Source organism: Myotis yumanensis, unplaced genomic scaffold, assembly GCF_028538775.1.
Source record: "Myotis yumanensis isolate MYYU_CA2020_CCGP unplaced genomic scaffold, mMyoYum1.0.hap1 SCAF_3, whole genome shotgun sequence".
Classification (NCBI taxonomy): Eukaryota; Metazoa; Chordata; class Mammalia; order Chiroptera; family Vespertilionidae; genus Myotis; species Myotis yumanensis.
Genome location: NW_027223754.1, coordinates 8,460,459 through 8,482,776, shown reverse-complemented (window position 1 = coordinate 8,482,776; position 22,318 = coordinate 8,460,459). Strand labels below are relative to the sequence as shown.

Here is a 22,318-nt window from a genome sequence, read left to right as displayed (position 1 = left end):
ATCTTTATATTCACCAGACCCTCCTCACACAGTGCTTTGGCGTTTGAACATGGTTAATGAATTTGCAGAATTCACTTTCACTTGATACCAAAAGGCAAAATAGGAAATGAGTGACTTTCTCATTCTCAACAAAGCTATTTAAACTACTGTTAACTGTTCAGAACAGTTCTGGAATTATTAGAACTGGTTTCAAGCCAAATTAAAAAACAGTCTCTTTATTTCATTAGGCACACCTTACACATATTTTTTAAAAATATATTACTTTAGAGCCATCTTGGGCATACACGCTGGAACGTCCTACCAATGTCAAAGGCTGGACAAATCCTAGTCTCAGGTGTACAGTATGGTAAATGGTTTAAAATATTCTTTTGTATTAAAATTAGTAAGGATATATTATAAATTTGAATATTATACATATACATGTTTAAGAAAAAGTTAAAAACATTATTGTCTTCAAGTTACCACAGGCTACTTTGTACTAGTCTAGAGGTAATATTTTCATGAGAGGAACTTCAGTTAATGTGGTTGAGAAGAAATACAGCTAAGCTGAAGCTGTTTCCCAACCTAGGAAGTGTCTCAGAGTAGTGAAGAATGTGGGTTCCGGTACCAAATGGCCTGTGTTCAAATCCTGCTCCCAACACTTACTGTGTCACCTGGGAAAATTATTTAAGCTCTCTAAAACTCAAGAGCCCTCGTCTGTATAGAGGGGAGTAACAGTATTTTCCCTGATAGGGTTGCTATGAAGAGGAAATGAGATAACACCTTTAAAACAGTTAGAATAGTGCCTGCCCCACAGTGAGAGTCCAATAAACGTTAACTATTGTTCCTTAACCCGCTACTGACTCTTCAGATGTGCACCATTTAGGGGGATGGTATGTGTGTGCTTGTTAAACATACATAAAACTTTTGTAAGTAGCCTTACTTTTTTCCTGACTATAGGACTGTCTCAGCTAATCCATCTAAGACCAGCAGGGTCACTGTAGTACAACAAAATCGGGTTTACTGACCCACTGCACTGGGCAAGAGGAACCTCGGGCATCTGTGGGGCTACTGCAGGGTAACTTCTGGGACAGGACGGCGTGTGGGTGGATTTAAGTGAAGCAGCAGGGGATAGGCTGGACGCAGGGCTGTGTAGAGGTCACTTCCAGGTGGATCCAGGGTCCTATTGCCTTGGACACTGCAGTTCAGGTATGTGGACTGCTGAGCCCAGAAAGCTCTTATCTGCAGCGCGACTTATGAGTGATGAATGAGGCTGCTTCTCTGTGTCAAAGTGACTGAAATCCTCCAGCACGAGCGGGATGCACCATTCTTACTGCGAATCTCACACAGCACAGTTTTTAACAGTCTAGGCAAGATTCGAGAGCGCAGTTTCTCAGTGAACAAGAAAGCAGTAGTCACTCACTCAAATAGGGAGTCATGCTAACACGTACACGTTACAGCTCCGCGTGTACTTGGAAGGAGATAGTCTCCTGCTAGCTTTGGAGCTGCCTTCAGTATCTGTACCCCAGCCTGATAAATGGATGGGCAGACTGTACTTGCCAGAACATATGTTCATTGAAGAACATTGGAAAATACACAAAACACAATATTCATAGTTAATCACAACATTTGGCATATCCTTATAACTTTTTCTAGGCAAATAGGATATTTTGCTATTTTATAAGACTGGATTTCTGCTATAAATACTGCCTTAGAGCCTTTTAATTTAGCAATTTATAGTTACTATCTTCCAATATTATTAAACCATTATTACATGACAACCCATTATATACCTGCTCCAAGAATTTTTTTTTTTTTAACTCAACCCTTATTGTTAGGCACTTTGGTTATTTCAAGCTTTTCTCTATTTTAAATAAAATTGTAGGAAATAGTCTTTAAGAAATCTTTCACACATTCATGATTATTTCCTTCATATAAATTATTATTATAACTATCAAAAAGAATGCATATTTTGTGACCTGTTTTTCATGTTCTAAACCTGTGTGACAAAAAGGTATTAATTTATCCTCTTAACAGCAGGACACAAGGTTGTGTTTCCTACACCCTGCCAACACTGGGTGTCATCAAATTTTTTTAAAATATATTTTTTCTTGATTTCAGAGAGGAAGGGAGAGGGAGAGAGAGAGATAGAAACACCAATGATGAGAGAGAATTATTGATCGGTTGCCTCCGGCACTAAGGATCAAGCCTGAGGCCCGCAACCCACGCATGTGCCCTGACCAGGAATCAAACCGTGACCTCCTGGTTCATAGGTCGATGCTCAACCACTGAGCGATGCTGGTCAGGCTCAAGTTTTTAATCTTCACCAGTATTACGAACAAAGCAGAGTGCCTGGTTTCTATGTGAGTACTGCTGAGGCTCTCAAGGTTCCGAGCTGTCTCCTCAGGAGGTGTTTCATGGCATCAGGGCCAGGGAGCAGGAGCAGTAGATCAAACAGAGTAGATCTTTTCAATTAGGACTCAGAGGAGTGAGAGATCCTTTCCCCTAATGGGCTTCACACCTGTTTTCCACTTTCTAGTGCAGAAGGGAGCGGCTTCCACAGAAAGACAGGCATTTCCCGCTGTGCACACGCGGCAAATGGTAACACTATGTGAAGAGAACACTGGGTGACAGGCCTCCAGGCATCCCCAGCCACCTCGAGGGCAGAGGAAACCTTCATCTGCACATGTCTATACGCTCTCTCGATATACATCCATATATTCCAGCCATACCAATTATAAAGTCTGGACCAGAGCAGCCTGAGGTGTCCTGAACGTATGTATACACACAATTCATGTTATATGTACAGAAAATAACCTGGAAATATATATACAAGTATTAACAGTTTTCATCTGCTTGTGACAACTGATTGCTATTTTCTTAATCTTGTTTATATCTTTTAATCTCCCTAAAATAACTACATTACCATATATTCATTTTCTAGATCCCAGAGACTACAGAAATTACATTATAGAAGCAACCAAAGCTTTGTCATGCTGGCTAGCTGGTACCCTTTAGTTAACCTCAGGAAAGCCAAAATTGCCCTTCTGGTGTGGCTCAGTGGTTGAGCACTGACCTATGAACAAAGAGGTCACAGTTCGATTCCTGGTCAGTGTACATGCTGGGGTTGCGGGCCCAATCCCCAGTGTGGGGCGTGCAGGAGGCAGCTGATTGACAGCTCATGGACAATGTGGTCAGTCATAAGAGTGACACTTGGGTCTTCACGTGTCTTATCCCTTGGCCCTTGATGGCTCAGACCTCAGGATGGAGAGAGAAGCACTGCTACTTATGGGGTCTCCTCAAACTCCAGCTGGGACGCTGAATCCCAGCAGGCCGCTGGTGCTCGATCAGTGTTCACAGTTTGCAACCCTTGATCTGATGATATAACCCCTGTGGTGGCTAAGAATGAGAGCCATGCAGATTCTGGGCTAAGTGCGTTACCTACACGGCCTCCTGCTCCTAACTGCTCTTCATAAAGCACATACACCTTCCCCACAGGGCCAGTGCTGCTCCAAGTACAGGCACAGAATAAATTCCTTAATTTCAGAGAGATCATGAACGTCCTTATACCCAACTTCTCCCTTCTTACATCAAATTTCACGTTGCTGCCAATAGTTAATTATCTTTGCTCCTAAATGGAAATAATCGGTATTCTCTGATATGTTTAATCCCACCTCTGCATCCTTTGCTATTTCTCGGACACCAACAGGAGGAATTATATATTCCGAAGTCAATGTACTTTTACTTTTCACAAAACTGTGACACCTTTTAGAACATTTCTCGTATGTAGCCTCGCATTTCAATGAGTTTTTAACTAAATGTATATTCATTTGTTATTATAACAACTCGCCAGGCTTCTCTTTGTTTTCCACACTGATTTCCTCTCGGCGTCCGCCCACACTAACTTTTTCCCTGGATGCTGTCTGTGCTGATTGATTCCTGACAGGGTGCATTACTCTGTCTTCAGGCATGTGCAATTTTTTCTCTCATGTTCCTCTCTAAAGTAATCCTCTTTTACTGCTCATGATTCACAATATAGTTTCAGAATCACTGTTCAAAACACTGAAATGTCCATTTTGCCAAAGGTGAGAAGCTTGGGTTAAGCACAGCTCTCAGGAAGGCCTTCTTGATCATCTAGTGATATTTCTCCTCACTAGTCACCGTATATCTCAAAACTGTGATATACACACAGTTTTTAAATAACTAAAATATAACGAATTTTATGACAACATCTAGCCAAGACTTCCAATTGGCAGCAGATGGGAGGACCTTCCATTTAAAAGAGATTCTCAACACGAGCTGCATGTTATAATCACCTCGGAAGCTGTTTAAAAACAGTGATGCCCAGGTTCCACTCCAAGCAGCTGTAGAACAAGTCTCCCATTTCATGGAGGAGCAAGTATTTTCCATTAGCGCACTCGTTACAAAGACGCCGGGGAATGACACAGCCTGGGCTGCATTCCTGGCCAACAACCTGCCCAGTCCTTTCCAAGAGGTTCCTGTCAGGGCCGAACCTTTCATTTTCCTTGTTTAATGTTTACTTTGACTCCAGCTTTATCTTCAAAACAAAGCAACACAGCTCCTTCTCCAGCAAGGCTGCAACTGCCGAGTTTCATTAACGGATGCACGGCGGCTCTGAACCCTGTTTTGCCCTCCCTGACTGGTCATTGTCTCACTGCCCACACGGACGGTGGGGAATCCATTCAGCCTGCCCTTTCATATCCTGCCTCAAGATGACACTGAGCTTCGTGGCTCCTGTTTTATTAACAGAACTGATCACTGCTCCTACTAGAAGACGCTGGAAAATTCAAAATATTATACCAACCCAGTTATCACATCCTCGCTTTGACTTCCTAGATGCCAGCAAAGAAGAAAAAGGGAGTAGCTAAGGAAAGTGAGCTATCCTACTGTAAGTTTTTTAAAGCCTAGGTGATTTCAATACACTGCCAGGGTGAAAACCACTAATTTAGTATATTTTAAGAGAACATTTCTAGGTCTAAAGTCCTACTGTGAAAGCATCTCATGCCAACTCAAACAGAAAAACAAACTCGGCCCAACTTCAACATCACCTTCACGTTTTGTCTGTTTCTTTGTTTTTAATGCATTCCAGCCTAGTGGAGCTAAATGACTTTTTCCCCTTTAAAAAATATGCCTCCATCTCTCAAATGTGCATAAAACAAAAGTGGACAGTTTCATCAACTGCTGAGTCTAAATAAGACACAGCCCCTGCCTTAGGCAGCCAACCCTAAGATTTTCTGAAGAGCAACTTGAAGACAGGGACCAAGAACACAATAAAGTCAGACAGCAGTGTACTCTCATTTTATCAGAGAAGCAACAGAACAGTTCAGACTGCGACTGAAGAAAGCAGCTCCATGAGTGCTGGTCAGCCGATAAAGCTCCGTGATGGAGGTTTTAGACAGGAGTCTGATAAAACGCGATTTTGCCTGTCAATACCGTAAGCAGACCTGACCTTGGAATAGAGAGCAATTTTTCTATCAGATAAACAGTAAGTGGCCAAGTAACAAGATAATTTATGCACCACCTCCTACCAGCACCTACTTTTTTGAGCAAAATGATCAATCTCTGCTATAGCAGAATTGTTCCTGGACTTACAATCTCTCCAGTTCAAGCTGTGCAAGAAGTAGTTAGTCCTCAGGTCTGCCCCTAAGATGCAGTGAACAGAGACAACAGCCCCATGCAGAAAAGATACACCGGGTCATATCAAAGAGAACTCCCTGACACCTCCCCTGCACCTGAGAACAACGCAGCGTTACCCAGCTGTCTTACCCAGCTGTCGTCCTGACAAGGAAAATAAGCACTTCACAGTTGGTAGCTGTTAGAAACTAGGGCTGAGTTGAATAGCCTAAGTCCATCTACCCTCCGGCAATGTCCTAGGAATTATCTCAGTCACAGAAACTGCCTCGGGATTATGCATTACGTGCAACAGTACGATATTCCGAAGGGAACTCTACAGGTGTGTATCTACCAGCGAGAAAAAGGCCTCTCACAGTCTTTCTCTCCAAAGGCTCTTTGCCGAGCTTGCGGAGGGGACCATAAATCTTCAGGATTACCACGATCCCACAGCTGATGCTGCCAAATGCATATGACTCTTTCCAGAAGCCCACATTCCTGTCACAGGGAATTCTGCAGCCCTTCTAGAGGAAGTTATTGACTTACTTCCCAAAAGTTACATGAGGAACTGCAAGTTTATAAAGAGATGGAGGTCAGCCCTGGCCAGTTTGGACTGAAGGGTCCGAGGTTCGATTCTAATCAAGGGCATGTACCTCAGTTGCAGACTGGTTCCCAGTTGGAGCGCATGCAGGGGGCAAGCAATCGATGCGTGTTTCTCACATCAATGTCTTTCTCTCTCCCCCTCCCCCCTTTCCACTTTCTCTAAAAATCAATAGAAAAATATCCTCGAGTGAAGATTGAAAGAAAAAAAAAGAGGTGGAGGTGAGAACAGGTCATTCCAGCTGGACTCAGTCAATACACCAACTTAGCTCTGAAATGTATTCTTTCTGTTTCTAATTCTTTCAGAGTTTCATTATCTAATCACCAAAGTACCTCTGAGTGTCCTCCCTTTGACTCTAAAAATGTTGTTGGAAACACAAAGCCTAACAGTAAGATGGAAGGCACAGAGAGTTCAACATATGGAACAGAAATAATACACAACGGGAACACCTGTTCGGCTGTCTGCACTCCGTTGCTCCTGTTGCTGGCAGGTATAGAGTTGGAGGAGCCAGTGGTAAAGAGAGGTTAGCAATCTGCAATATTTTATTTTACTCTTATTTACAGGGTGGGGCAAAAGTACATTTACAGTTGTTCATGTGATAAATAATACAATAGTTAACAAATAATACAAGAATAAACTAACTCTATGTTTCGTGTATTCACAACTGTAAACCTACTTTTGCCCCACCCTGTATTTATCTACAGTCACTGATAATGCTACGGAAGATACTCAACAGTTACTGAAAGGGCATTCTTTAAAGTGCAAACAACCCAAATTTTCCATCAACTGATCAGTGGATAAACAAAATAGGGTCTTCACACAACGGAATATTATTCAGCCAACAATAGGAATAAAATATCGATACAGGCTACACGTGGGTGAACCTTGAAAACATGCTGAGTGAAAAAAGTGGCATTCACAACAGGCCACATGTTGGCTGACTGACTTATATGAATGTCCAGAACAGGCACATCCATAGAGACAGGAGTAGAGCAGGGGTGGTCAAGAGCTGGGGGAGGAGAGGAGTGGAAAGGGACTGCTGACGGGGACAGGCTTCTTCTCGGGGGGATGAAAATACCCTGGAATTAGCGGTGATGGCTGCGCAGCCTTTGAATATACTAAAACCCGCTGAACTATACACTTTAAAACGATGCGTTTGATGGCATGTGAATTATCTCAGTGTTTGAGAAAGCCCCTCTGCCTGGAAGTCCCCGGTGCTCAGAGGCCTGCCTGCCCGGGACCCCAGGGAGCTATCCTTCAGTGCTGCCCTATTGTGAGAGCACGAGGAAGTGATGTTAGAGAATATTTAAGTGCTCGTGCTGTTTTGTTTCATCATGTATTTATAGAGGGAAAGGGGAAGTATAAAGTCAGAATTTCTCGTGTGATGCTGGCCACGCAGACGGAGGTGATCCCCAACGCGCCTACGTGACAGGAGCGGCTGTTTCCAACCATCCTGGGCAGAAGACACCATGATTTTGCTTTTCAAGGGCAATTCTTGCTGAGCTGCGTATTTTCCTGCTGGATGGTGAACTGTCAACATTAAGCTATTTACAGCATTTCTAATCCTGAGCCTTTGATCAGTATATTTTGAAGATAAACCATTAATTCTTACCAAATTCTTTTATAATATGAGGAACTGTCCTCAGATACAAAATGACAGAGGGTGGAGCACCAATAGTAGTACTAAATAATTAGCTCTAATTTTAAAGATTTTTGTCAGCTTTGTGTAACTCACCTTAATGTTGACACTAGTTCAGAGGCACATAAGGAAAATGTAAAATCCTCAAATAGTCCAAAACCCGAATTTCAGCCAATGTTTTACTCTTCCATCAATGACTTACTAAAAGCACTTAAAGCAAAACAGTACACCAGAGCTTCCTTGCTTCCCCACGTATTGTCGTCTGGGGACACTAGACACAGGGCAACTAGAGACAGAAGCCTAGAAAGCCTGCAAGCTGCACAGCACCATATAATCACACTGTGTGTGCATATACTGCTATGAAAAGAAAAATTAAAAACACACACACTCACCCCTAAAATATCTCAAGTATAATAAGTGAGACTGAACTTTCCTACAAAAGAGACTCCTGGGGTATATTTCAAATGTGTTTTCTCGAACTATTGGTCAAGAATCCCTTATTTCCAAACCTGGGCCTCTGCATTTCCTAAGTAAAAGGAAAATCAATACAGTGCTCTGCAGTGAATTTTATAAACACATCATCTCCTTCCAATGCTTTCCTAAGGTAAGCATCAGAGCAGCTAAGCAGACACTCCTAACAACTACACAGCTCTCAATCTATGATAACCTAATTATTTGAAAAACATTATACTTTGAAAAATCCAATTCCACTGCTAAAGGAGAAACTGGATAAATTTAGTTATCACTAAGTGGTAAGATTTATAGACTTCCTTTGTTTCTGCTTCCCCGGCAAACACATTTTTCTTTACCTAACCAGGCAGAGGATGATAATGAGTAGCTATTATCCTGCTATGACTGAGGACCAAGTACCTTAGCTGCTTCAAGAACTCAACATCCGAGTTGCTGTTAATGAGCTTGATGAACTCTTCGTAAGAAGGAGCATAGGTGTAGGCTCTCTTGTGATGTTCGTTCGCGTGTTCTCTGCGCTCCAGCTGGGCGAGCAGCATCTGGTTGATGAAATCCGGGTTGCTGAGGAATGCCACCATTGGCTTCAAGACTGTGGGGGCAGAAAGCACAACTGAGAATGGCAGTGCCCTTTAGAGGGATTGTTTTTCTATCATAAAATTGAAACTACATTTGGGAAACATCTTTAAACTACCCAAATGGGGAACATTCAAACACACACATACCCACATGTCTGGCTGCCTATCTATACCAAATTGCTAACAAAGCTATCAAAATTAAGTACATCGATTTTCCTTTTATTTCTTTTCTAAGGCTCATATGATCTGTCTGCCAAAAGATGAAAGTCAACATTCTCCCAACTGCTGAAAGTGGACCTGAGGGAGGGAGTTGTTAAAAAGTCGATGGCACTATTACAAATTCACTCTATTAACTTTAGGTTCAAAAGTTCCCCTTTTCTCTGTGGTTGATTCGATATTAGCTAATGGGCACTGCTGGCTAATCTTGAAATAATAAATGAGATATTCAATCAATGCATATCAAATGCAACATTATTTATTTGAAAGTCTGAGATAGGAAAAATTTCTCTTAGGTCATATCTTCTTTCATTTTTCTTATTCTGGCTAAGCATTTCCCTGGATACACTTTTTTCTAGTAATCACATTATATTGTGGTACGGTTCCATTTTTTATTTATTCCAAGTTCACAAAATTACATATCAATGAATCTTTTTAAAAATATTTTTATTGATTTCAGAGAGGAAGGGAAAGGGAGAGAGAGAAACATCAGGATGAGAGAGAATCATTAATCGGCTGCTTCCTACATGCCCCCTACTGGGGATTGAGCCTGCAGCCTGGGCGTGCACCCTGACCAGGAATCGAACAGTGATCTTCTGATTCATAGGTCTATGCTCAACCACTGAGCCACAGGGGCCAGACTATCAATGAATCTTATAGCAAAGGCATTTTAAGTAGATGCACACTGGAGTTTGACTGTAGATGTTGTTTCATTAACATTTATATTATTGGCCTGGATAATTCAAAAGCTATCCCAAATGGGAGTTTCCCGATGGAGAGCATAGGGCTGGGGATCCTATGTCAAAATAAACAAAATGTACTCTTCACTTGGTAATGTTATATAAAATTGCTTTATCACATACGGACAAATGATGTCCTCTCTGAGCGACATTTAAACTTACATTGTGAAAGTATGTTAATTCTCCTATGTCCTACAGTATGCAAGGTCCATGCAGGTGTCCAAGAAGTGTGTAGCCCAAGCATTGGCACAATTACCATCACATTAGTAATATGAATTACTTATGAAAGTCTACCTTTTGTTGTGAGAATTTCTGCAAGCATTATACGTAAGCTGAGTGACTGGACATCCTTTGAGGGGAGGAGACAAAACACCAGAACCCGAGAACACGTCTGTAGGAATCTTACTTCTTCAGCCGAGTTCCTTAAGCATGCATGCAACACAAAAGGCCTCGGCTGTTCTTCTTGTCTAAAAAATAAATACATGAGAGGAAAAAGGAAGGAAAGAAAATTCTAGAGACAATTCAGTTATATGCCATTAGGTAAAAATATTTCAAATGGGCAGTACATCAGTTTTAATAAGCGTGTCCACTCCTCAACAATACCAATAGTCAATCATTTTCTCTATCACAACTAATCTGGAAAAATACAAATGCATGGCCATTTGGGATTTCAAACCTTAAGTAGCATCAACAGTTATACATGCACTAGAGGCCCAATGCATGAAATGCGCACAAGGGTAGGCCTTCGTAGCCCCGGCTGCCTCCCAGTCCCAACGGCTGAAGCCCTTGTGGCTCTGGCTGTCTTCCGGCCCTGGCCACCCTCTTTGGGGCAATTGTGAAGGCCCCGATTGATTGCTCTGCTGGCCGGTGGTCTTGGCCTCTCTCTGTGGGGCAATCATGGGGCAATGGCCGGGCCCTTTCACATCGCACCCGCCTTGGCTGGCCTGGCTACAATGACTGTCATGGCATGACTGTCCGGACGGTCGTTCCACTGATCTGCTATTCAGTAGATTTGCATATTACGCTTTTATTATTATAGATTACTCCTAAATCATAGCAGCAATTCAGAAAGGTATGAGTATTTCTTGAACTAGATTATTTTAAATTTCCTATATCTTATTATAAATGTGATCTACAGCTTCACTTTTCAAAGAAAAACTCTAACAAAGCATAAGCCAGGGTACCAGCCAGCTATCCTGACAGGGTGATCCTGGGATTAAAAAATCTACGGTATTTCCCCTGAGGAGAGTCCATGATGATGCTACATAATTCGATGGCAAACTGTCTGCTGTGAGGCTCCTTAGTACTTTCCACCTAGTTCTGCCAACCCTGGCCACAGACTCAATCAGCACTGACCCCGTCCCCATCCAAGGGCCATTAATTTGAAGGATCTGAGTGAAGAAGAGTAGATAGAAGAACTTTCTATTTGTCCTTTTCCTACAGTATCTGGATAGTAATTCAAGAATGACTAGGAAGGTCATTTTTCCAGTGTCTTCCAGATAAAAGGCAAAGTTGACGGGCTTCTTACTGTCACTTCTGGCCAAAACTGGAAGAAAAACAAACCAACCACTAAACAAATGGGGAGGAAGCTTACTAGGTATTACACAGGAAATGAAACAAATAAATGCATAGTAGAGCCTTTACGACTAGTGTCTCTCAGAAGTAAACCTTTGTTTCTTTTTGCATAAGACTAAAGCCCAGTCTTTAGAATATGTACACGAAAAAAAGAAAGGTTTCCTCTTTGTCTTCTCTAGCGAACTACAGGAATTCAAGCCTAATGAGCAAAGCCAACAAACAAACAGAGATTTTAAGAGAAAGCCTTTGCACATATAATATGTTGACTTTTTAAAAATGGCACCTTTGCCCTAGCCGGTTTGGCTCAGTAAATAGAGTGTCAGCCTGTGGACCAAAGGGTCCTGGGTTTGATTCCGGTCAAGGGCCTGTACCTCGGTTGCAGGCTCATCCTGGGCCCAAGCCCTGGTTGGGGCTCCTGTAAGAGGCAACCAATTGATGTGTTTCTCTCACATCAATATTTCTCTCTGTCTTTCCCTCTCTCTTGCACTCCCTTTAAAAATGAATGGAAAAATATCCTCGAGTGAAGATTAAAAATAAATAAATAAATAAAAATAATAATAAAAATGGCACCTTTAATTATTTTAAACTTTAGCTATGCTGCCAGCTAGAGTTGATATTTTAATATAGTAAGATTTAGATGCTACTTTGCCATTTCAAGCACTTTTAAGAATGATGCTTTGTTTTAAAACTAGTGTCCCAGTGCAGACTCATGCACATTGAAAGGAAATTAATTAGAAGAAATATTTTAATATCGTTATTCGCCCTTTCTCTATAATAGAAGTGTCGACCAAATCCATGATCGACAATGACAGATCAAAACACACATGTGCAATTAGTAGTGAGAGCTTTATATGTATCGAACATGCACGAGTCAGCTTAGCCTTTTATATATATAGATAAACTTGCTTAATTAGACCTGCTTTCTGATTTAGCTAAACTTTTTCCAGCCCAGTGAAGAAGCCCAACTTCTCTTTCAGGTAATTGTCAGCAACACAGCAGTAAATATCAACATGAAGCAGATTATTATTGTAGATCACGCAGGCAGAAAAAAAGGGTAAAATATTTAACTGTAGCAGTGTTTAAATATATTGTGCGCAGTGAGAAAGCCTGAAGTCATTTTCAAGTTCCACCATTTCTTACTTCTTTTCAGTCGGGTCAAGTTTCTAAACTTTCTAAATCTCTGTTGTCTTGCTAATGAAAAGAAAATAGGATCCTACTGAGTTTCCTATCTACCTACTCCAGGACTTCTGTGAGGACCAAATGAGATGAGGCATGGGAAAACACTTCACATACATTTGGTTGAACTGTAAAATATTTGCACCTGGCTATAAAGCAATTTGGGTTCCTGGGCTGAAGAAACTCCAAGGAGGCTAGACGCTAGGGAGAGGAAGCCGGGCGTTGCTACGTAATATCATTACCCGGCACCCACAGCGACTGTTTCCGGGCTGGGCTGTGGGCCACTTTTTGCACCACAGGGTCATGGCAGTGTCGAGTATTTGGTGGGGTGTCACTCCAGGGTGGTGGCGGGGCCTGTGTCCGACTTGGGGGAAGCTGAGTGTTAGTTTGTCAGCGCCAGGTCCATAAGACCGTTTCTTTTTAAATGGCCAGAGCACATCACAGCAGCTCCTGCATTGAGCGTCTGTCCCCTGGTGGTCAGTGCACATCATAGCAACCAGTTGGAGGGAAGACGGACACTTAGCCTTTTATATATATAGATATATGTTTGGTTAATAGCGTTGGGGAAAGTTGTCCAAAAAATAATCCACTTTTACAAGAGAGGCTTCTTTAAATAATAGCAAAAGCCCTCTCAAAGTGTACACATCCCTTCTCTGTCCCTGTGGAAGGCAGATCATGACGAGCCTGATCCTCGACTCGCACCAATTCCTCGCCCTCCTCGAGCTAAGTCAGGGGAACACCTTCGGAGTGAGCCAGGCAGAAGGTTGGCCAAACAAGCCTGATCTCTGGAAAAGGGTAAGGTGAATGCTTCCCGGTAACCTCTGCCAGCTCTCCACAGGATATTCCCATGATGCTCCCTAGCATGCGGACATCAGGTATTGCCTCAGAAGCCAAGAAAGAATCGCGAGTCAAATGCCTGCTTCTGGGTCAGCAGATGTGTGTCTTGCCTTCTGGTAGATGTGCGTCTTGCTTTCTGGTAGACTGTAGCCCTAATCCTGGCAGCATCCTTTTTATTCAGTATGAATCTGTTTCCTGCAATTCCTTTTCCTTACTTCTGGGTTCTCATTCCTTGAATAAGGAAAAGGACTTTTTGTAAATGTCTTATGTTCACTATTCATTTTTCCATCTACACCAAGAAGTATATATGATCACCACCATTTTATAGATGAGAATATTAAAGATCTAAGTGCTTAAGTGAATGGTCCAAAACACAGAGGTAATAAATAGCAAAAATAACTGTCAAGTACAGATTATTTACTCTACACCATAATCAGAGATTGCAAGGATGAGAGGAGAAAAAATTGCAGAGTTAAAGAAGGAAAATATGTGAATAAAAACATTATTCTTCCCCCTTAAACAGCATGCCGGTGCTCGACTGGTAAACAAAACACGGAGACTGTAAAGAGACTACAAAGTTAAAGATGCTATCGATTTAATAGCATAAAAAACAATCTTTCTTAGATTTTCCTGAAACCTACTGGAGCAAGACAGATGGGACAAAGGAAGAGGAAGCAGAGGCAAGAATTAAATGTGATCTGGATGGGCTTAAAGCAGCAACAGAATGTTGGCCTGGCAATAAAAACAGGCTGACCGGAAAGCCACCTCCACACAACTGCCTACCCGTCAACCAGAGGCTGTGTTGCTTTTATTAATGCAATTTATTATCCTCTTGTCTGACAGTGGCCAATTCAAGTGGAGCCTCCCGGGCTGCCAAGCCATTTCACACTCAGTGGATACCTGCACACTCGTGGAGATTTCTAGGACGAGGGCACAGGTTAGCCGGGGCAGGCAAGGACAGATCTAGCCAACGAACCTGTGCTGTCCACCAGTCTCATATATGATGTGTAGAAGGTGGCATTAGTTCTCCAGGCTTCACCTCCAGGGCACACGTGATCATCTATATCAAAATGCCAGTGACCTATCGGCACTTTTTAAAATATCCATAATCCCAGGGAACAGAGATAGAGTCTTTTATTTAATAAGGACCATCAACTAGAACGTGTAGGCAGAACCCAGATATCAGCAAAATAAATCTACCCTGGGCATAAGACGGCTAGAAGCCCAAAGAAAAGGAGTTTCTCAAATGAAATCAATGTTCTATTTCTTTTACTCTGATGCTTTGTCTATATCATTTTTATTTTATTCACAAAAGCAGTAATTTCAGAAGCTGGTAAATGTCTCAATGAAAAATATATTCTTATGTTAAAATTAGATAATCACAAAAATACTAATTTCTCAAATACTTGCTCTCCTCCCAAACCTAAATCAATCAGCCTTCTAACTGAATAAAACACTGACTTAAATACTGTCCTCTACTGGACCATAATTTAAATGATTTACTTTAAAATGAGCTCCCACTGAATTCAAACAAGTCTTGGCAGAGTCTGCCAGATAGAACTGTGGAGCACTTCACACAGCGGCCCACTGCAGATAGGCAGGTGCCCTAGGGGGCTGCTGGACCCTCGAAAGGAGAGGCTGAAGCTTCTGAGACTCTGGGGAGGAAACCCACACTCCTACCCCTCACGTTCCTCATTAGTTCACATCCCCTCTTACTGGAAGTTAACTTCTTTATAAACAGCAATATTCAAAGGGTGGTCTGGAGACTCCTATGTGTCCCCAGGGCCCTTTCAGGGGGTCCCTGGGGGCAGAACTATAGTCATAGGAGCATAAAAATGTCATGTTTTTTTCACTCTCAGTCTTAGAAGTGCAGCGGAGTTTTCCGGAGGTTATAGAATGTGCGATGACAACATCACTCTGATGGTTAATGGAAAGTGTATACTTGCACTTTAAAGTTTCTTAGTTTTAATATCTAACATGGTCAATATTGATAGATGTAATAACAAGTGGTGAGCTAGTAAATGTTTAACAACCAGCTCTCCAAAGGAGGAAAAAAAGCTCTGATTTGTAGCATTCATCCATTTCACAGTGGAAGCACCCCCACCCTGGCCAATTACACACTAACAACCTGACGTCACCGAACTCAGTCAGCTCCACAAACCAGGACAAGCTGCCCCAGCACACCACAAGATGGAACCCACAAACACAAGCTCCTTTAGGCTCTCAATAACTTTTAAGAGTATAGAGGGCTCCTGAGACCAAAAAATCTGAGAATCGCTGCCCTACAGTAATTTTTTCAAACCATGAGTTATAACCCACAAGGAATAAAATAAATTTACTTAGTCTCAAACACCATTTTTAAAAAATGTTAAGAAACAAAAAACATCAGTTATCACATATAATAAGAGTACTGTTTTACAAAATTGGGTCATGATATAAAATGTATTTCTTACTATGGGTTCCAGTTTTTACAAGTTTGCAAAACACTGGGGGCAGAAAGCTGAAAACTAATAGGCAAGTGATGGCTGTGGGCTTTGGTTCCATAAACCTGGGCCGAGTAAGACTTTGGGAGAGAAGACACTATAGGGAAAGAGGCAATACGCCGAGCCTGGGCGGCAGCTGCTGCACAGGCATGTTGAGCAACCAGGTCCACTGAGCACATCACAGGGCAGAACGGAGCTGCTTTCTGATAAACGCACACGCCAGCCCTTCTTAGAAAAGAATCTGAGTCACCACCGGCCCAATAACGATGCCAGTGCCTACTGCACAAACCTTTCCAGTGTGACGGTACGAAAGGCCAACGAGCCTCAGGCTAGCAATTTTCACATGGAAACATCTCTAATTATATCCCACAAGCTCCAATATTAAGTTTCTTTAAAAGTCAATTTTCAGGGTATGGTGATGCTATTAACACAGGACTCACACACACACAAATCATTAAACTTTTCTAAAAATTTAAAGTCACTGACACTATAAAACCTTATGCTTAAATTTTTTATTTCTAGCCTTGCCGGTGTGGCCAGTGGTTGAGTGTCGACCAGGAGGTCACAGTTCAACTCCCAGTCAGGGCACATGCCTACGTCGTGGGCTTGATCCCCAGTAAGGGGTGTGCAGGAGGCAGCCGATCAATAATTCTCTCTCATCATTGATGTTTCTATATCTCTCCCTCCCTCTCTAAAATCAATAAAAACATATTAAAATTTTTCTTTGCTATTTCTAGGTATCCATAATACTATAAATAATTCATGATAGTGCTGACTCAATAAAATTCTCTTCACTGTTTAAGTTATTTACAAAATTAAACAAGTCTATAAAGTGGTTTTCTATTACCAAGTTATTTTTTAAAAATCTATTTTATCATAACACTAATTATTCCCTTCACTATGTCTACATTTCAAGGCAACTGTCAGCAAGACACAATATTCTAGAGTTCGGTCTTGACTGTGACCCCTTGCTCAGGAAGAACCGTATTTCCACGGGAAGAAAGGAGGGAAGGTTTTTCATGTTATAATGTTTACCTGGCATTCGCAGCTTTCAGGTCACAGAAGTGGGTGAGCAAGGTTCGCACCATGTCGTTGCAGACGACTTTCACCACATCCACGTGGCTCAGTCTGTGGTGCAGCTGTTTGGCAATTTCCCAAAAGTCTTCCAGGAGCAGGTTGTAAAGCTGCCCCTCATCTTTGCTGAGGTTCCCATACCAGGACAGCACGTAATCTCTGTAACTGTAGTCAAACACTACGAGAACAAACAAAGCAGTAAGAAAACTCAGACGAAGGAAGCAACACCAAGACAGCATTTCCATTGGAGACTGGCCACCTACTACTGAATATTCACTGTTTGAAGTATAAAGAGAGTAGAAAACAAAACAAAAAAAGACAATCTTCCCTAAACTCTTTCAAAATGAAAGATTCTCATCAAACTAGAAGTCCTGGGTGTGGTGACTGGTGACCATATGGCCTGGATTTTCTTGGACAGCCCAATTTTTAGTCTGTCTTGGTGCCAAGCCATCTAAAACAGAGCACCTTAGTGGCCACACCCTTACGGAGTGGACAGGTTATATCAACGTGTTGCCTCTCAGCTCCAAATTCACCCTTTTTTGGCATGCTTTGATATTGGAGCTCGACCCTGTACACACGTCTTTGCCAACTGACACAGTGTTAAGTCCATGTAGGAAAAAACGGGGAAGTCAATGAATGATCTTTTGCAAGAAATTAGGTCTTCTGAAAATTAAAAATGTTACTGGGCTTGAGCGTGATTTCTCCAAGAGGTCCAAGGAAGCAAAACATTTAGCCACATAACCCTGCTCCCACTGAAGGACCTGGGCTATTTATTAATCACTATTTATTTTACTAGCTTTTGTTCTTTCTTTTCTCAAATACCACTTGACTTGGCTTCACTTTGATGTGACCATCCCTCATTTCCTGCTTTGCTTTGCTTGTCTACTACACATGGGTTTATCCCCAGGAATCCTGTGAAACAAAATGTAACTTAGGGTCCTGACCTATTCCACAGCTGGCTTCCAAATGACTCACCCATAATTCTCAAATAATGCTTTAGCCTAAGACTTGGTGCTCATTTTACTCACCGTGGCCGCTACACACCAACTTTAAGTTTTCATTTTATTTGGGTTTTTTTGCAGGAAGGGGCTGAGGGGGTCATGATTTGTAGAAAACCAAGTAGCAAATGGAGCCTCCAGCTGAGGCTTGGTATCCACTCTGTGTGGAGATGCCCCAGGCCTGCAAAAGCCCACTGCTCAGAGCAAGCACTACTCTTCTCTAATATCCTGTGACGGCTTTTTTCTCGGAACATCAACCAGGAAAGCGTATCCAATGCTTTTCCATATTTCCAGAATTTCTCAGCTTTATAACAATTTACAAAGTAGCATCTTAAATCCCAAAGTTCAAAAGCATTCACAGAGCATCAAAAGTTTTGTTCACATAAGCTTGGCACAAATTGGGCTGAACATAGAAAGAAAAAGATCTAAAGAGAGAATTTAATCTTCTACATTTTACAAAGAAACTAGACTTTTTACATAAAACTGCTATAAATGGCCTTAAATCATCCAATGAGCAAAACATTTGCATTGTAAGCAAATATAAAATGAAGCAGCATAACTTAAGGATGAGCATTTAGTGAAATGAAGTAATTTGTGTGGTCCAACTATATTTGTTCTTAATATTTTGGAGCATATAGGAGATAACCGTATTTTCCTAGAACTATTTGGCAAAAATAAAAATATTTTCTCCTTTAAAAAAAAAGTTTTGTTCACAGACACATACTAAGGTTTTTAGATATATCCTCAAAGTGATTCCATTGGCCTCAGTCATGCTGAGAAGATACTTAATAAAACTGAGCCTTATAGCTGAGAAGAATTACTTGCTAAGAACAAGGACTAAGGGGCAGACACTGAAAAGAAGAAAATGATTCTACCTCAATCTTTCACTGTTCATTAAATAAATATTTATAGAGGCTTCCAGCATGCAAGGTGGAATCAACATTCGCTGAACACGAAAGAAAAGGCAAAACAAAAGCAAAAGCAACAAGTGACTCTCCTAGGCCCTTCGACAATTTTCTGCTCACTTCCAGATATCAATTTGAACAAATAGCTGTTATGCTTCCTAGATTCGGCAAAAAGTACACACATCTCATCCCTAATTGGCCGATTCCAGTGGTCGGCAAACTGTGGCTCGCGAGCCACACGCGGCTCTTTGGCCCTTTGAGTGTGGCTCTTCGACAAAATACCGACTTCTGCGCATGGGCCACAAAGTTTCAATCGCACTGTACGTGCGCGCCCGCATGTGGTATTTTGTGGAAGAGCCAAAGAGCCGCATGTGGCTCGTGAGCCGCAGTTTGCCAACCACTGGCCTATTTCATTAAGAAAAAATCAGAAATTATTTCTGACCCAGATGTAAGAAATTATTGCAAAAATAGGAATGAACCAATCCTATAATCGCAATTACTGGCAACAAACAAGTAGACCATGGTTTCTACACAGTCACTGAGTTTCACTCCCTCCACACATAGAGTCTGAGAAGTAAAATAACTTGCTCAAAGTCAACTAGTGGCAGAGCCAAGTCTCCTGCCAGTCACGCATTCTTTCTACTCAGCACACTGCAGTCTCGCACGAAGGTAGAACAAGCCACATGAGTAAAGATGTGAAAAATACCAAATAGCTCCCTCATCCAACGGATATCCAGATTGTTTAAAACCTATTTGTATGAAAAAGATATGTAAGAGGCTGGACTTTTAAATTTCTCTAGAAGGCAAAAATAGGACCAATGGGTAGAAATCACAAAGAGGTTATTTATTAACATTTACCATACAGAGGAACTGAATAAAAACAATAAGCTATTCAAGAGGCTGTCACATTAGACGGTGAACATTCCATCATAAGAAACTTTTAAACAAGCTAGATACCCAACGAATAAGAATGACATAGAAAAAATTACTCCCTGAGCTGACGGGTGGGATTACATGACCTCTAAAGGCCCTTGTCTGCACATCCCAATACCAAGTAACAAGAGCATGAGGGCCACCTTGCCAATAAAACACTGCTAGTTCATTTATGGGCAAGTTTTCCTCTCTAGCTCTTTTATTTATTTATTTATTTTTATTTTTTTTTAATATATTTTATTGATTTTTTACAGAGAGGAAGGGAGAAGGAGAGGGATAGAAAGTTAGAAACATCGATGAGAGAGAAACATCGACTCAGCTGCTTCCTGCACACTCCCTACTGGGGATGTGCCCGCAACCAAGGTACATGCCCTTGACCGGAATCGAACCTGGGACCCTTCAGTCTCCAGGCCGATGCTCTATCCACTTGAGCCAAACCGGTCAGGGCCTCTAGCTCTTTTATTAAAGTTTTCGTGCTATAGAATTTTTAATTAACAGCATATAAAGCTGCAATCCAAAAGGTTTGGAAAATAAAAGCGTTTTTTCTTTTGTTAAAATTTAATTTCAAATTATAGCAGGAAATTAAGAGCAATTATAGGAGACTTAATCTTTTTTTAAATATATATTTTTATTGGATTCGGAAAGGGAGGAGAGAGAGAGAGACAGAAACATCAATGATGAGAGAGAATCATTGACTAGCTGTCTCTTGCAAGCTCCCTACTGGGGATCCAGCCCATAACCCGGGCATGTGCCCTTGACCGGAATCAAACCTGGGACCCTTTAGTCACAGGCTGACGCTCTATCCACTGAGCCAAACCGGCTAGGGTTTACTTCTTTCTTTTTAGTAATTCAATCTATAAAAACTTTAGTTTTTAAAAGATAAATCCTAAGTTGTATTGCCCACTTTAGTAGCAACAACAAAAAAATCCACATACAAACATGCAGACACACATATATGCCTTGTAATTTACTCAACTCTTAAAATTCATCTGCTTTTAAATTATACTTTCTAAAAGGAAATATATAAAAGCCTAAGCGACTGAACAACCGAATGACCGAACCACCAGTCGCTATGATGCGCACTGACTACCAGGGGGCAGACGCTCAGCGCAGGAGCTGCCCCCTGGTGGTCAGTGTGCTCCCATAGCCAACCTTCTGCGGTCCCTCCCCCTGGCCAGCCCACCCTGATCGGCCCCGGGCCCTAATCAGGGCAGGAGACAGCCCCGATGGGCCCTGATCGCCAGCCAGGCCGAGGGACCCCATCTGTGCACGAATTCGTGCACTGGGCCTCTAGTAGATATATAAAGATAACATGGTACAATGTTAGTTTAATCTAACTTCAGAGGGAAATTTTAAAATAAATGTTCTTAAGCATTTCATATAAACTGAACTTAAATTACTATCGCCTTAATAAACATCTGATATAATTTACAAGCATACCAAAAGACCCTCAATTTTATCAAGGCAAGTCCACTAAAAATAGCTAATAATATTCAGAATTTCAATTAAATATACTGGTCCCAGAGTTTAGAAATGTAAATTAAAATATTCTAGACATGCAAATTATAATCACTACAGATTTTCTAGAAGTTTATAAAGCCATTTAGCAGCTTAGCCTTCTGGACACATTTTTAGGTTCTAATTCCTTCTTAATTTAAATGTCCAAAATTTTTAGTAGGCAATTTTGTTTTTAATTTGCCCATGTTGGTTTTCAATTAAATTCCTATATAATAAAAAGCTAATTTGCAAATTGACTGAACTGCAGAATGATCAGTCGTTATGACGTGCACTGACCACCAGGGGGCAGATGCTCAATGAAGGAGCTGCCCCCTGGTGGTCAGTGTGCTCCCACAGGGGGAGCACCACTCAGCCTGAAGCTGGGCGCATGGCCAGCGATCACTGCAGCAGTGGCGGGAGCCTCTCCTGCCTCCGCAGCAGTGCTAGGGCGTCAGTCAGACATTCCCCGAAGGCTCCCTCTTAGTCAGACTGTGAGAGGATGCAGACCAGGCTAAGGGATCCCCACCCCCCAACCCCGAGTGCAGGAATTTCGTGCACCGGAACTCTAGTTTTAAATAATTACTTTGTTGCCTTGGCCAGAAGGCTCAGTCCTGCATACCAGAAGGCTGCCGGTTTAATTCCTGATCAGAGAACATAGCTAGGTTTTGGATGTAATCCCTGGTCAGGGTGCATACAAGATGCAACTGATAGATGTTTCTCTCTCACATTGATGTTTCTCTCTCTCTCCCTTCCTCTGTCTCTCTAAAATCAATAAAAAAACATATCTTCAAGTGAGGATTAAAAAAAATGTATTATTTTGTTTATTGTGTAGAAAAGCTTTGGAATATTGTTTGTTAATATATTGGCAAGGACCATGTGATTAATATACTTTATTACTAAAGTATACATTTTGAATTAATCTTGGTAAAACAGCAAGTTGAAGCCTAATTTTACGTTTGCTTTTTTGATTTGGGGACTGAGCTGTCACTGA

General features: G+C 41.6%; 1 protein-coding gene across 7 annotated transcripts in view; it reads right to left on the bottom strand.

The window, feature by feature from the left end:
- SNX25 (sorting nexin 25) overlaps nucleotides 1-22,318 on the bottom strand; it is a 100,554-nt gene that overhangs the window by 45,686 nt on the left and 32,550 nt on the right. For all 7 annotated transcript variants that reach the window (XM_070408182.1, XM_070408178.1, XM_070408179.1 and 4 more), the window contains exons 3-5: nucleotides 16,956-17,172; nucleotides 10,144-10,316; nucleotides 8,721-8,907 (exon numbers count right to left, since the gene is read on the bottom strand). In XM_070408182.1, the coding sequence (XP_070264283.1) occupies nucleotides 8,721-8,907; nucleotides 10,144-10,316; nucleotides 16,956-17,172 (577 nt within the window). The remainder of the gene's footprint in view (nucleotides 1-8,720; nucleotides 8,908-10,143; nucleotides 10,317-16,955; nucleotides 17,173-22,318) is intronic.